The 14,224-nt window shown below is 29.4% G+C and overlaps 4 protein-coding genes across 4 annotated transcripts; 1 reads left to right on the forward strand and 3 right to left on the reverse strand.

Annotated features, from left to right (window-relative positions):
* Nucleotides 1-1,674: 1,674 nt before the first annotated feature.
* LOC114176896 (18.5 kDa class I heat shock protein-like) lies at nucleotides 1,675-2,391 on the reverse strand. Its single transcript, XM_028062089.1, has one exon. The coding sequence runs from the start codon at nucleotides 2,287-2,289 to the stop codon at nucleotides 1,831-1,833; it is 459 nt and encodes a 152-aa protein (XP_027917890.1). The 5' UTR covers nucleotides 2,290-2,391; the 3' UTR covers nucleotides 1,675-1,830.
* Nucleotides 2,392-6,644: 4,253 nt separating this feature from the next.
* LOC114176901 (18.5 kDa class I heat shock protein-like) lies at nucleotides 6,645-7,435 on the reverse strand. The gene has a single exon (XM_028062096.1). It carries the CDS (start codon nucleotides 7,221-7,223, stop codon nucleotides 6,765-6,767), a length of 459 nt encoding a protein of 152 aa, XP_027917897.1. The 5' UTR covers nucleotides 7,224-7,435; the 3' UTR covers nucleotides 6,645-6,764.
* Nucleotides 7,436-9,852: 2,417 nt separating this feature from the next.
* Nucleotides 9,853-10,627, forward strand: LOC114176897 (18.5 kDa class I heat shock protein-like). The gene has a single exon (XM_028062090.1). It carries the CDS (start codon nucleotides 10,038-10,040, stop codon nucleotides 10,494-10,496), a length of 459 nt encoding a protein of 152 aa, XP_027917891.1. The 5' UTR covers nucleotides 9,853-10,037; the 3' UTR covers nucleotides 10,497-10,627.
* A 1,289-nt stretch (nucleotides 10,628-11,916) lies between these two features.
* LOC114176900 (18.5 kDa class I heat shock protein-like) lies at nucleotides 11,917-12,645 on the reverse strand. Its single transcript, XM_028062094.1, has one exon. The coding sequence runs from the start codon at nucleotides 12,486-12,488 to the stop codon at nucleotides 12,030-12,032; it is 459 nt and encodes a 152-aa protein (XP_027917895.1). The 5' UTR covers nucleotides 12,489-12,645; the 3' UTR covers nucleotides 11,917-12,029.
* Between the last annotated feature and the right edge of the window lie 1,579 nt (nucleotides 12,646-14,224).

The following is a 14,224-nucleotide window of genomic DNA, read 5'->3' on the forward strand; positions in this document are numbered from 1 at the left end:
TTTTTTGGCAAAGAATCCAATAGTAGCCCTTTTGGCCCCAAAATATGTTATGAAAAAGAACTAATAGTCAAAAGTAGAAAAAAAAAAAAGATTTCAGTGCAAAATTTAGATTATTTAAGTATTTTTTTTTAAAATATTTTAGGCATCGAAAGATTTTCTTAATATGAAATTTAGTGATTATTTTATGGTATTTATTGTCAACATATAACTAGGGATGATAATATGGGCATGCCTGGCCCGTTTAGGCCTGACCTGTATTTGGTCCGCACAATACGGACTATCCCGTATTTTTAACGCGGGCTGAAATGTCTAACCCATTTTGCATAAATGCGGGGCCTATGAGTTCGCGGGCCAACCCGCTTTTATTTATTTTTAATTCTTATAATGAAATTTTTAATGTTCAAAAATTGTGAAACTTTAAGAAATTCATAAAATTATTAAAACACATATTTTAAGAAGTTGGATGATAAATTGGTAATTCAACATTTTCATCATATTTATATTTGTACTTTGACATACAAGATGTATTCTTCAAATTTTAGTACATTAAATAATATATAATACTTGTATTTTCTAATCATATAAAAATTTAGAACGTAAATATAAAAATATAGAAAAAAGTAACTAATATACATAAGTGCAAGTTTTTTTTTTTATGCAAACTTGCGGATTAATCTACGTAAACTGCGAGCTTCAACAAATCTAAGGATTCACTATCATGACCCGGATTAATTTACGGAAACTGCAAGCTTCAACAAATCTAAGGGTTCACTATCATGACCCATCCTACATTATTTTTGCGAGCTTACAAATTAATCCATATTGCTATCCGTACATATAACAATACCAAAATCAAGTCTAAAATATTTATGAAAATATATGCAATTAAAGCGAAAGATATATATTGATAGTCTTGATTATCATTTATTTACGTGGTTCAAATATGTTATTCACTAAAAAAGGTTTCCAATAATAATTAATTTTGATGATAAAAAATAATTATGATGAACAATTTATATATCAATTTATAAATAAAATTTATTAATAATTAAAATAATTTCAAAAAAAATATAATTAATTTTTAAATTGGTAATTAAAAATAGTTCATGTCATTAATTGATGTCTAAAATCACTGACTAATGTTAGTGATGTCATTAATTGATGTCTAAAATCACTGACTAATGTTAGTGAGGTCTTAACTAGAGTCTTGACTACCAACAAAATTTTTATCACTACAATTACATGGTTAGTATTTAATAGTGTAATGTATAAGTCTAAAACTTACTGATGTCAAATTGTTTTCTATATTTGTAAATCTTATATTTGAACAAAAATGAGAGAAAATAATGCCTATTATTGATAACACATCTCATTACATTTTTTCTAGCTTACGCAAGAAGCTAACAAGAAGCCATTAAACTACTTCATGAATTCTTATGTGCGTGGTGAAGATAAATGATGTTCGCTGGGAAGAGTAAGATGAAAAACTGAATTTCAATAAAAGGGTTAAGTGCAAGAGTAGCGAATTAAATGTTAAAAAGAGTATATGAAAGTCCGAATTGGGTAAGAAGGTCTGAAATTCAATTACTCTTCTCCTTTCCTTCGCCTGCTTCTGCAAATTCTTGCTTTCAGATATTATGAAACTTCTACAATTTCAAAAGTTACTCCAAAATATTCTTACAACCAAAATTGTTAATAAGAAATTTTATTCCTGAACAACCATTACATGTATTTTACACCATCTTTATAACATCAATCACACACAAAATCCTTACAAAACATAACACACAAATAATAACACTCGATTTTCAACGAAGGAACTGATTAAGCTTAACCAGAAATTTCAATGGCCTTCACTTCAGACTTCTTAACCTCTTCCTTTGGAACAGTGACAGTGAGAACACCATTTTCCATAGAAGCCTTCACTTTGTCCACTTTTGCATTCTCAGGCAATCTGAACCTCCTCAAGAACTTTCCACTGCTACGCTCCACACGATGCCACCTGTCGTTCTTATCTCCCTTCTCAACATTCCTCTCTCCGCTTATCTGAAGAACATTATCATCTTCAATCTCCACCTTCACTTCCTCCTTCTTCAGTCCTGGAATGTCAGCCGTGAACACATGTGCCTCTGGTGTCTCCTTCCAATCCACACGTGTGCTCACAAGTGCAGAATTTTCTCGACCAGATTCAGGGAAAGGAAAATCCTTGAAAGGATCCCACACATCCAGAGAGAATGGATCAAAGACGTTGCTTCTTCGCCCACCGAACAACCTTGGAATTAGCGACATGCTTTTATAACACTTTAAACAGAGTTTTAAAACTTCAGAGACTGTAGCTTGATCGGACTCAGGTAACTCTCTTCGTGTTTGATGATGTGTATTGAACTGATGCATTAATATTTATAGGAAGTGAAAGGATAATGTAGTATGCTCCAGAATATTATGTTCTCCGCTTTGCTTCGTTCTTTCCGGTTCCATATCATTCTCCACACTTCTGGACTTATTGCGCATAATCCAGAAGGTTCAAATCTTTTATTATATTATTAGTTTTTTTTATTGATATTATTTTTATTCAAGCATTTCTATTATTATAGTGGTTCATTATTATGGTTAAGTTTATCATAAATAAAAAATATTTAATTGAGTTTTATGAATTTTAATTTTTATTAATAACCGTACACAAGCCTGTATATTTTTTAAATATATATAATAGTATTTTAGTATGCGATAATAATATAACATTATTAAATAAATTTATATTTATTAAAAATAAAATGAGAAATTAAAAGTATAGCGAAATAAATAGAAAAGTTAATTGTTGATGAATAAAAAAAAATAAACAGTTTTATAGAAAATAGGTAAAGTTAACCATTAATTTTAAAAATTTTAATAAATAATTATATTGTAAAAGGTAGAATTGATATTATAAAATGTAGACGAAAGAATCTATTTATATATTATTATAGATTAAATATATTATATTTTGTAATTAAATTTGTATTATATTTTGTAATTAAATTTTAATTCTATTTTTAATTAAATTAAGTGAGTGATATTTTGACATATTATTTACTTGTATCTACTTGTTAATTAATATAAAATGATAAGTACTTTCTATTATTTTATTAAAAATGTGTTGATGATAACAAATTATTGGTATTATAAACATTAATTCTAGTGATAATAATTTTTTTATTACTATAGGTGATGATAAAAATTATTTAAAAATATATAGTTTTATTATATTGTTTGTTTTTTAATTAAAACTAACAGTTATCGTTTTGTATTAAAAATAACATTATTTTATATTATTTACAAAAATTTAAAAAAATTTCAATACATATAGAAACAAACAAGTAGAATATAATAATCACGTATTTAATTGATAGAAAAATTAAGTGACAATAATTCAATTTAAAAATATAAAATTTTAAATATTCAATAAAATAAATTTCTTAGTAAAAATTTGATTAGAAATATATAAATTTATAACAAATTTAAAATTTAACTTACGTACATTATAATCAATAAAAGTTCACCAATATAATGAAAAATATCTTTTAAATAAATTCAAAAATATAATTACATTACAAAAATATTTTATATTGACTTATATACATTGATTTATCACGTTTCTTATGAGTTTTTGACAACATTTTTAGGTGAATAGAAGAAATAGTTGGCATAATTTTACCACTAAACCACTATTTAATTAGATAAGAGAACAAGACATATAAAATCTTTTTAGTGCTCAAATCATTTCTAAGAACATCACATATCCTTTAATGTTTGGTTAATATTGTGATACACAATTTTCATTTACTACGTCAAATGTCATTATTTTAAAAAGAGCTTTTAATAATGATTAAAAAAAGGGTTCAAAAAGGATTTTAGTGGTTAATAAAGGTTTTGTTATAAGATAATTTGACCTATCATTTTTTAAGGAAGTTATGATGATAGTTGAAACTCTTTTGAATAATTACAAATTAATACAACAAATTTTTAGATTTGTGAGGAAAAAATTCTTAACTAATCTTTCGTTGAAACCTCACAAAATGATTTAAAGAAGGATTAGCAAGAAAATAGTGAGAACATTGAACCATAACTAAATTATAAGTAGTTAATCAGTCAAGAATCATAACTAATCCCTAACAAATTGGTTGTAACTAATAGCAAACTTTGTAGCAAATCCCTATATAATTCTTAGCAAAATGTTTGTAGCTAATCCCTAACAAAATGTTTGTAGAAGCTAATCCCTAACAAACTACTTGTAGCATATCTCTAACAAAGTCTTTGTACCAGATCCCAAACTAATCCCTAACAAAGTGGTTGTAACAAATCTCTTGCTAATCCTTAGCAAAATGTTTATAGCAAATCCCTAGTAAAATGTTTGTAACAAACTACTTGTAGCAAATCTCCAACTAATCCATAGAAAACTCTTTGTAGCAAATTCCTAACTAATCCTTAGCAATGTGGCTATCGTAAATCTCTCACTAATCTCTAACAAAATATTTGTAGCAAATCTCAAACTAATCCCTATCAAAGTGGTTGTAGCAAATTCCTAACAAAATTGTAGCAAATTCTATCATGACAAAATATTTCATGCTTTTATTATTTTTGTACCTTACAAAATGCATTTAATTATCAATATCTAATCTTGTCAACCAATTTATATGAAACATGACAACTTTTATCGCATTCAAAATAATCAAAGGCAAAAACATAATGAAAGTTTTTAAGCATCACAAATAGAACAATTGTGAACATATATGATTAAAATTAAAATAAAACAATATCATCTTCATATTTTGTTCTCTACATGTTTCTTGATTGAGATATATCTTTAAAGTATGGAATATTTGTGACTTGAAAAACTTCATTTGTGTTTGTATTTGTGTTTATATTTCCACTTGTACTTGCATTTGTGCCTGTATTTGTGTTTGTAGTTGTGCTTAAAATTGTGCATGAATATCTATTTATACTTTCAAGTAAACTTGCATTTATTGTGCATATATCTTTATTTGTGCTTATAACTTTATTTGTAGTTACTTTTGAGATTTTATTTGTAAATTTATTAGGTCTGCATATGTTGGTGTATTTGAAAGATGTGTGTAGCTATTATTAGAGAGTTATATACAAATATTTCTCCACATCAAATAATGTTTTTCCGTAATAATTTCTACACCTTATATAGGGACGGAAAATGTGCCTTGTTCCATAAATAATTATTGAGTCTCTAATAATTATTCGAATAAAATCATTAATTCCATTTCTAAATTTTTTACTTATTAACTAAATGGATCCTCTCTTTACAATATCGATATTCTATTATGATAACTTATCATTAGTTTTATTCAAATATCTATTGAACAATAATTAAGAAATAAAAATAAATATTTTATTGTTAAATATAATAAATATAGTCTTTTTATTTTTTTTTTCTTGAGCGATTTCTAATATTAGTGAAACTTACTTTATCTATCTTTTTAAGATACTTCTATGAGTTTAGTTTTTTATTTTTCTCATCATAAAAAAATCAATATTTAGATTGTATCCGTTACTCATATAAATAATTAACTATTTGTATCCTCTCCTATTCACCATAAATCCCAGTAATCATGTTAAATAAAGTTTGATCGTTTTATTGCTTTTAGTTGTATTTAATGGTGATGGAATAAAAATTAACAAAGTCATTGTTACACTAAATTAAACACTAATATTCTCCGTAACTTATTCTTTAGTAAGAAAAATAATATATAATCAGAATTTATTAAATATGATTATTATGTTTATTTTGAATGAGAAAATCCAAATTCAATAGATGAAGTAATGTTTTTTAAATATTTTCATACGATATAAAGTCAGACTCTAAAAATCTAAAACTTTAGTGTATTTGATATTTGTTGAACTAAAAAACTCATAATTAGAGATATTTCCTAAAAAAATTATTTATTATTATTATAAACATGATAATTATCTTTTAAAAAAATTAAGTAATATTTTTATTTATTTTTTATGGTAAAAATGATAATTATTTAATTTTATCCATTAAAATACTATGTTTTAATTTGTTATACTCATAACATGATGAACAAACTGCCATAGAACTTCTCTTCAAATTTCTTTATCCACTCTTTCAAATTCTTCTCTTCACCATCTCCTTAAATTCTTTCACGCACTTTGTCTCAAATAATTTCTCGAATCCAAACATCATGGAATAGAAAGGTGTATCAAGGAATAGTACTGAGGCCAAATACAAGAGTATAGCTTCTGCTGTCACCTACTTTTCATTGCTGTTATTGCTCCTACATCAGTTACATATACCTCATTCTACTCTAACCTGATTATATAAGTCAAGCACTTAGACATGAAGGTAGCTAATGATAGCGCCAAATAATAAGATGAAAAATTCAGTTGCAATAAAAGGCTAAACTGGAGCTAAATTCGTTTGCAATGTGAACAAGAGTATACGAAACTGAGAATTGAGTTAGTTCAAAGGAAAGTCTGAAATTGAATAGTAATTACTATTCTCTCACGAGTATTCATTTCCATTACTTCATCTAATTCTGCAAATTTTTGCTTTCAGATCTTGTTCCGCTTCTTTAATTTCAATACTTACTCCAAAGTATTCTTACACACCAAAGTTATCAAAATGAAATTTTATTTCTCAGCATCCATTATATGCATTTTACAACATCTCTGTAGCATCAATCACACACAAAATCCAAACAAAATATAAAACTCAGCTAAGTAACCAATTAAGCTTAACCAGAAATTTCAATGGCCTTCACTTCTGGCTTCTTAATCTCTTCCTTGGGGACAGTGACAGTGAGAACACCATTCTCCATAGAAGCCTTCACTTTCTCCACTTTTGCATTCTCCGGCAATCTGAACCTCCTCAAGAACTTCCCACTGCTACGCTCCACGCGATGCCACCGGTCGTTCTTATCTTCCTTCTCAACATTCCTCCCTCCGCTAATCTGAAGAACATTATCATCTTCGATCTCCACCTTCACTTCCTCCTTCTTCAGTCCTGGGATGTCAGCCCTGAACACGTGTGCCTCTGGGGTCTCCTTCCAATCCACACGGGTGCTCACAAATGCAGAATTTTCTCGAGCAGATTCAGGGAAAGGAAATTCCTTGAAAGGATCCCACACATTTATAGAGAAGGGATCGAAGACGTTGCTCCTTCGCCCACCGAACAAACTTGGAATTAGCGACATGCTTATGATTATAATACTTAACAGAGATTTGAAACTTCGCAGTTGTAGAGCGATCGTAATCAGGTAACTCTTTCTTGTTTGATGATGCGGGTGAAACTGATGAAGTATTTAAAGGAAGTGAAAGGATAATGTAGTATGTTCCAGAAGATTTCGTTCTCACGTCGCTCGATTCTTTCCCAATTTCTGTATCCGCAAACTTCTGGATTTATTCCGTATGTTCTAGAAGGTTTCTGTCTTATGTTATATTTGTGTTTTTTTTTGTTGATATTAGAATATATTATATAACCAATAAAAATCTAACCGCAGAATCCTACAATACCCAGACACAGAAATATAAATAAAAATCTAACTGCAGAATCCTACAATCCTACAATATATTATATAACCAATACATTATATAAAAAAAAGTCAGAAATAAAACTGAAAATAGTAAAAAAAAAATAGTTTCTTTAAATAAATTCAATTTTTATTTATCTAGATGGAAAAATATAGTGATTTTTAACTATATTCTTGGGTTAAAGAATTCGACAAAAATATATACATGTGAATAAAGTGTTGAAAGTGAAAAAAATATATTTCTAGAGAAAAGTTTATTTGATTTTTTTTCAAGTGACTTTTTAGTTAGAGTGGGAGAATGCATTTTAGTAAACCTTGTGTTCATTGTCTCTTTATCAAATTATGTAATAGTAACATTTGATTATTATTATTTTTTTTTGGAACTTTTTAGGTATGGTGTGAAATTTCACTTTTTGTGAAACTTGATTGTTAACTATAGTCTTTTTGTAAAAAGAAAAATAATAAATAAATAAATAAATCCAATGCAATTACTCCAATAAAAGAAATATTTTTTAAAATATGTGTACCTAACACCTAAAAGTGAAACAAATAAGAGTTTAGAGAAAAATTTCGATCACTTGAGGACTTCCTAACTACTTTTTAGGTTGGGTGGTAGACTTCATTTTTACAAAACTTTGGTTGTTGATTTTGTTTTTTTTTTTTTTTTACCAAAAATCCAATATTAGCCTTTTCGGCCCCAAATTATATTATGGAAAAGAACTAGTAGTCAAAAGTAGAAAAAATAGCAAAATTTAGATCATTTAAGTAATTTCTAGAATTTTTTTTAGGTCTTGTGAGAGGTGTGAAACTTTGTTATTTTGTTGTATTCACTGTCAATGTATAACAATACCAATATTTATTCTAAAATATTTATGAAAATATATGCAATTAAAGTGTGAAAAGTGAGGATGTGTATTCATGTAAGGTCTTATTATGGTTCAAACATGCTATTCAACATTATTGAAGTGAATGTATAGGGCTAAAACTTGTGATATATATCAAATTGTTTTTTATATTTGACATTTTTTTTAAATCTTATATTTGAATGAAAATGAGGAGAACAATAATGTATATTGTTGATAACATCTTGTTATACTAACACTAAAAAATAAGCATCGTTTAACAACAACTATTAAGCAAACATTTCAATTATAACAAAAGAAACAAGAAAAATTTGATAACACTAAATCAAATATATAATATAACAAGTTTATAAAAAATAAACACCATCAATATTCAATCACGTCCATTCTACCCTATACATAGTTGCATTCAGGTGGATGATGTCTAATGTAAAATTATATCTTACAACATTTAACATGGTATGTACATCCATCCTCATACATCAACTTACTAATTGAATAACATGTGTTTGAGTAAATAGACAAAATTGAATTGGAAAAAATAGATTTCACCAATTGTTTTCTATAAGTAGGAAAATAAATTATTTCTAATAGTGTCATTTAACTTTGTGAAATTGATATTAGATCCTACTTCTATAACACATTTGTAATCAATAAAAACTTGTCCTATGATTGCTAGGGTTATTAAAACACAGTAAACATAAAAGTAAATGAATGTAATATTTTCTCTCCGTTTACTATAGTTGAAGGTAATGTCAATGCATTGTGATTGTGAGTTATAAAGAAATGTACAAAGTAAGTAATAAGTTATAAAATTAATCACTATATATTTCATAAGATCAAATTTTGTTCTCATAAATTCGAAATTCAACTTTATTATTTGTTTTTTTTTTCACGGATTAAAATAATTTAAGATTTTGAAAATAATAGAAATTAATCTTGCCTTCAATGTAAAACGATAACTTTTATTGTTTAAACTAAAAAACATACGGTATAATAAAGTTGACATGACTTTTATATCAACACTTAATAAAATTTTTATTATCCAAATAATTTTAATAAAATAATTAAAAATATTTATTATTTTATATTTATCATAAAAGTTTATGCTAATAAAAAATACTTATCATCTTATATTAATCATAAAATTTTATATTAATTAGCAAGTATATAGATAACAAGACAATATATCACTTACATAATATAATTAAAAAGTATAATAAAGTTTTAATTACAAAATATAATATCTTTAATTATTGATAAATTAAAATTTAATTAAACTCAATTAAATTTTCTTAAATTTATTAAAAAACTAACCATAATAATGAACCATTATAATATATTGAAATTCTTGGATAAAAATAATATTAACAAAAATATATATATAAAAAAAAGGACTGGAATCTTCTGGGTTGTGCGCAATGATTACAGAAGTTTGGAGTATGATATGAATCCAGAGAACAGAATATTCTGGAACATCCTAAATTATCCTTTCACTTCCTATAAATACTTCATCAGTTCCACCGGTATCATCCATCAAACAAGAAAAGAGTTACCTGGTAAGATCACGTTATAACCTGCGAATTTTCAAATCTCTGTCGAAAGTGTTATAAGCATGTCGCTAATTCCAAGTTTGTTCGGTGGGCGAAGGAGCAACGTCTACGATCCATTTTCTCTGGATGTGTGGGATCCCTTCAAGGATTTTTCTTTCCCTGAATCTGGTCGAGAAAATTCTGCATTTGTGAGCACTCGTGTGGACTGGAAGGAGACCCCAGAGGCACACGTGTTCAGGGCTGACATTCCAGGACTGAAGAAGGAGGAGGTGAAGGTGGAGATCGAAGATGATAATGTTCTTCAGATTAGCGGAGAGAGGAATGTTGAGAAGGAAGATAAGAACGACAGATGGCATCGCGTGGAGCGTAGCAGTGGGAAGTTCTTGAGGAGGTTCAGATTGCCTGAGAATGCAAAAGTGGATAAAGTGAAGGCTTCTATGGAGAATGGTGTTCTCACTGTTACTGTTCCAAAGGAAGAGGTTAAGAAACCTGAAGTGAAGGCCATTGAAATTTCTGGTTAAGTTTAATTAGATGAAAATCCAGTGTTATGATTTGTCTGTTTTGAGTTGTAAGGATTCTGTGTGATTGATGCTATAAAGATGCTGTAAAATACATGTAATGATTGCTGAGAAATAAAATTTCATTTTCATAACTGGTTTGTAAGAATACTTTGGAATAAATTTAGAAATTGAAAAGTACATAACAATATCTGAAAGCGAGAATTTGCAGAATTAGATGAAGGAAAGGAGAAGAATACTACACTGAGAGAAGAGTAATTCAGTTTAAGACTTTCCTTTTGGATTCTCACTTTCATCATATACTTTTTTACATTGCAGACGAATACACTCCTCTTGCAGTTTACCCTTTTATTGCAATTCAGTTTTTCATCTTACTCTTTCCAGCGGACATCATTTATCTTCACGTTTGATTTGAGTGCTTGGGCTCATTTTCTACCCTACGCACATAAGATTTGATCAAGTAGTTTAATGGCTTCTTCATTGCTTTTTGTCTAAAATGTAATTTGTTTATTGATTGAAGTACTTCAATTCAAATAGTTTTACCTTGCTAACATAAGATTTATTTGGTCTTTTTAAAAATCACCTTAAATATTATGAAAAAAAGGAAGGAACTCTTAAAATTAATAATATAGTGATCGATTTCAATTTATTCTGTTAAACGTTTTCAGGTTAGGATAGATATTTATCTTTTTATAGTTTTAGGAAAATGGTTTCTATAATTTTTAAATATATTTATTGATTTATTACAACAACAATTCCAATAGCATGTTTCTCCGTTCCAAAAATATTTCTTCTAGTATAAAAGTAAGGTTTTAGTATGAAATTTGGGTCACCTCAATTCACGGTGATTGTTATTGTATCTGCTTTCTTCATGCTTTTTCTATACTTCTACGTTTCAAAATTTGTTAAAAATCAACTGGGAACTAGAATAAAATTCATTCAAACTGAGAAAAACACTTGGTTTTTCAGAAATTTCTTCATGATGCAGGGATTCATGGAGCCGTTGAACTCAAGAATCGCCATGTCACCGAAATAGGCCTTAGCCTCTTTGGCCTTAGCCTCTTGGTTATACGTTTCTTACTAGCCACTACCATTTTTAATATTTTAATACTCTGCCTACCTTTGTTTTAAATAATCAAACACCTTATCCAACTCTTTTTTTTTCTATGTATTAAGAAGAAAAATTCAATTGCAATAAAAGGGTAAACTGCAAGGGAGCTGAATTCGTCTGCAATGCGAAGAACAGTATATGAAAGAGAGAATTGAGTTAGTTCAAAGGAAAGTCTGAAATTGAATTACTCTTCTCTCAGAACTATTCTTTTCCTTTCCTTCATCTGATTCTGCAAATTCTTACTTTCAGATATTGTTCCACTTCTTTAATTTCAAAAGTTATTCCAAAATATTCTTACAATACAAACCAAAGTTAGCGAAATGAAATTTTATTTCTCAACAACCACAACATGTATTTTACAACATCACACACAAATCCTTACAACACATAACTCTCGACTTTCAGCAAAGTAACCAATTATAAGCTTAACCAGAAATTTCAATGGCCTTCACTTCTGCCTTCTTAACCTCTTCCTTTGGAACAGTGACAGTGAGAACACCATTCTCCATAGAAGCCTTCACTTTATCCACTTTCGCATTCTCAGGCAATCTGAACCTCCTCAAGAACTTTCCACTGCTACGCTCCACACGATGCCACCTGTCGTTCTTATCTTCCTTCTCAACATTCCTCTCTCCGCTAATCTGAAGAACATTATCATCTTCGATCTCCACCTTCACCTCCTCCTTCTTCAGTCCTGGAATGTCAGCCCTGAACACGTGTGCCTCTGGGGTCTCCTTCCAGTCCACACGAGTGCTCACAAATGCAGAATTTTCTCGACCAGATTCAGGGAAAGAAAAATCCTTGAAGGGATCCCACACATCCAGAGAAAATGGATCGTAGACGTTGCTCCTTCGCCCACCGAACAAACTTGGAATTAGCGACATGCTTATGACTATAATACTTGACAGAGATTTGAAACTTCGCAGATTGTAGAGCGATCGTAATCAGGTAACTCTATTCTTATTTGATGATGCGGGTGAATGTATTTAAAAGAAGTGAAAGGATAATGTAGTATGTTTCAGAAAATTTCGTTTTCACTTTGCTCGATTCTTTCCCAATTTCTATTTGTTTCCGCAAACTTCTGGATTTATTCCGCATGTTCCAGAAGGTTCCAGTCTTTTTCCTAATTGGGAATTAATAAATAGAATTTTTTTTAATTAAATAATATATCTGACTAATTTCTATCCAAATTTTTTTGAAACTTCAAAAAATAAATTAAAAACAATAAAATCTAACCTTTTTTTTTTCTTCTCACGCTTCGTACACACACCAAACTCTCCTCTTTCATCTCAACCTCTTTAAGCTTCTTCTTTCTCTTTCTCAATTTCATACATTCAAACATCTTTAACTTCTTCTCTCTCTCTCTTTCACTCAAAGATAACACGTGAACAAAATCTCTTCAGCTTCATCTTTCTCTTTTACACTCAAATATTAAGATTTATTTCTATTTTTACTTTTGATTTTTACTTTTGATGTTATTTGGTTTCAAAATGAAAATGTTTTGTGAAATTCATATTTTATTTAGATTTCATTTTATTTCAGCTTTCTCAACTAAATAGTTTATCCTTTTTTATCTAGATCTCGATTTTTTTTAACTTTCTCGATGTTTTTCACTAACATTTCACATTCCTAAATTAACGATACAATACTAATTAAAGATAAACCATATAAACTTATACATGAATTAAAAAAAAAAAATTAAGCAACTGAAAAGTTTCTTTATACTATTTATTTTATGATTACTATAATTCACTCTTGAAGCTTGGTCACTTGGAAGATGTGAGCATATGAATGATTAAGTAAGTGAATATTAAAGTAGCAAATTAAATGAGCTTTTTAATTAAAAATATTTTAAAATTAATAGTGTGTTTGAATGAGGCAATTCAAGAGGGTGATTCATTTATTTAGAGAATTTTGTAATGAAATATTTTTGTTTGGATAGATAAATTAAAAATCATTTTAAATGCAAGCATTTTTTTGAAGTATACGAACTCAACGACCAAGATGGGCCTGACAATTAAGACAGATTGGACAGACCCAATGACCCAAACTGGATGGGCAGGCCTGGGTTCTGGTGACCCACACGGGCTGAATGGGCCAAACAACCTAGAGATGTCGATAGGCCCTACGAACCAGACGTGTCAGGCAGGCCCAACAATTCGTACAGATCGAAGTGGCCCAACGACCCGTACGTACCCGACCCGTCTGACAACCCATATGGATGTGACCAACATGTCGACCCGATGTCGTAGATGGGCCTGACGACCTAAATGGACCCAAAAACCTAAATGCGCACGACCAGCTTGACAACTCAAGTTATGTTGATCGACCCGACGACCTAACTAGGTCAGGTTCATCCAATGACATAGAGGGGTCAGGTGAGCTTGATGACACAAACAGGCCGAACGACCCAAATGGGTCAGACTGACCCAACAATCTAGTGGGCCAAGTCGAGCCAACAACCTAAACAGATTAGGTGGGGTCGAGTGTACGTACTTGACAAGCATGATCAACCTTTATGGGCCATTGGACTGGTCCTGCCTGTTTGGGTTTCTCGACCGACCCGCATGTCTTGGTCATCGGGTCGAATCGGCTTGGCTGGGTCGTCGGGTTCATCCGA

Source organism: Vigna unguiculata, chromosome 3, assembly GCF_004118075.2.
Source record: "Vigna unguiculata cultivar IT97K-499-35 chromosome 3, ASM411807v1, whole genome shotgun sequence".
Lineage (NCBI taxonomy): Eukaryota > Viridiplantae > Streptophyta > Magnoliopsida > Fabales > Fabaceae > Vigna > Vigna unguiculata.

Bases quoted from the DNA above. Each gene is read 5' to 3' on its own strand.
- LOC114176896 (XM_028062089.1), bottom strand. From the start codon at position 2,289: ATGTCGCTAATTCCAAGGTTGTTCGGTGGGCGAAGAAGCAACGTCTTT.
- LOC114176901 (XM_028062096.1), bottom strand. From the start codon at position 7,223: ATGTCGCTAATTCCAAGTTTGTTCGGTGGGCGAAGGAGCAACGTCTTC.
- LOC114176897 (XM_028062090.1), top strand. From the start codon at position 10,038: ATGTCGCTAATTCCAAGTTTGTTCGGTGGGCGAAGGAGCAACGTCTAC.
- LOC114176900 (XM_028062094.1), bottom strand. From the start codon at position 12,488: ATGTCGCTAATTCCAAGTTTGTTCGGTGGGCGAAGGAGCAACGTCTAC.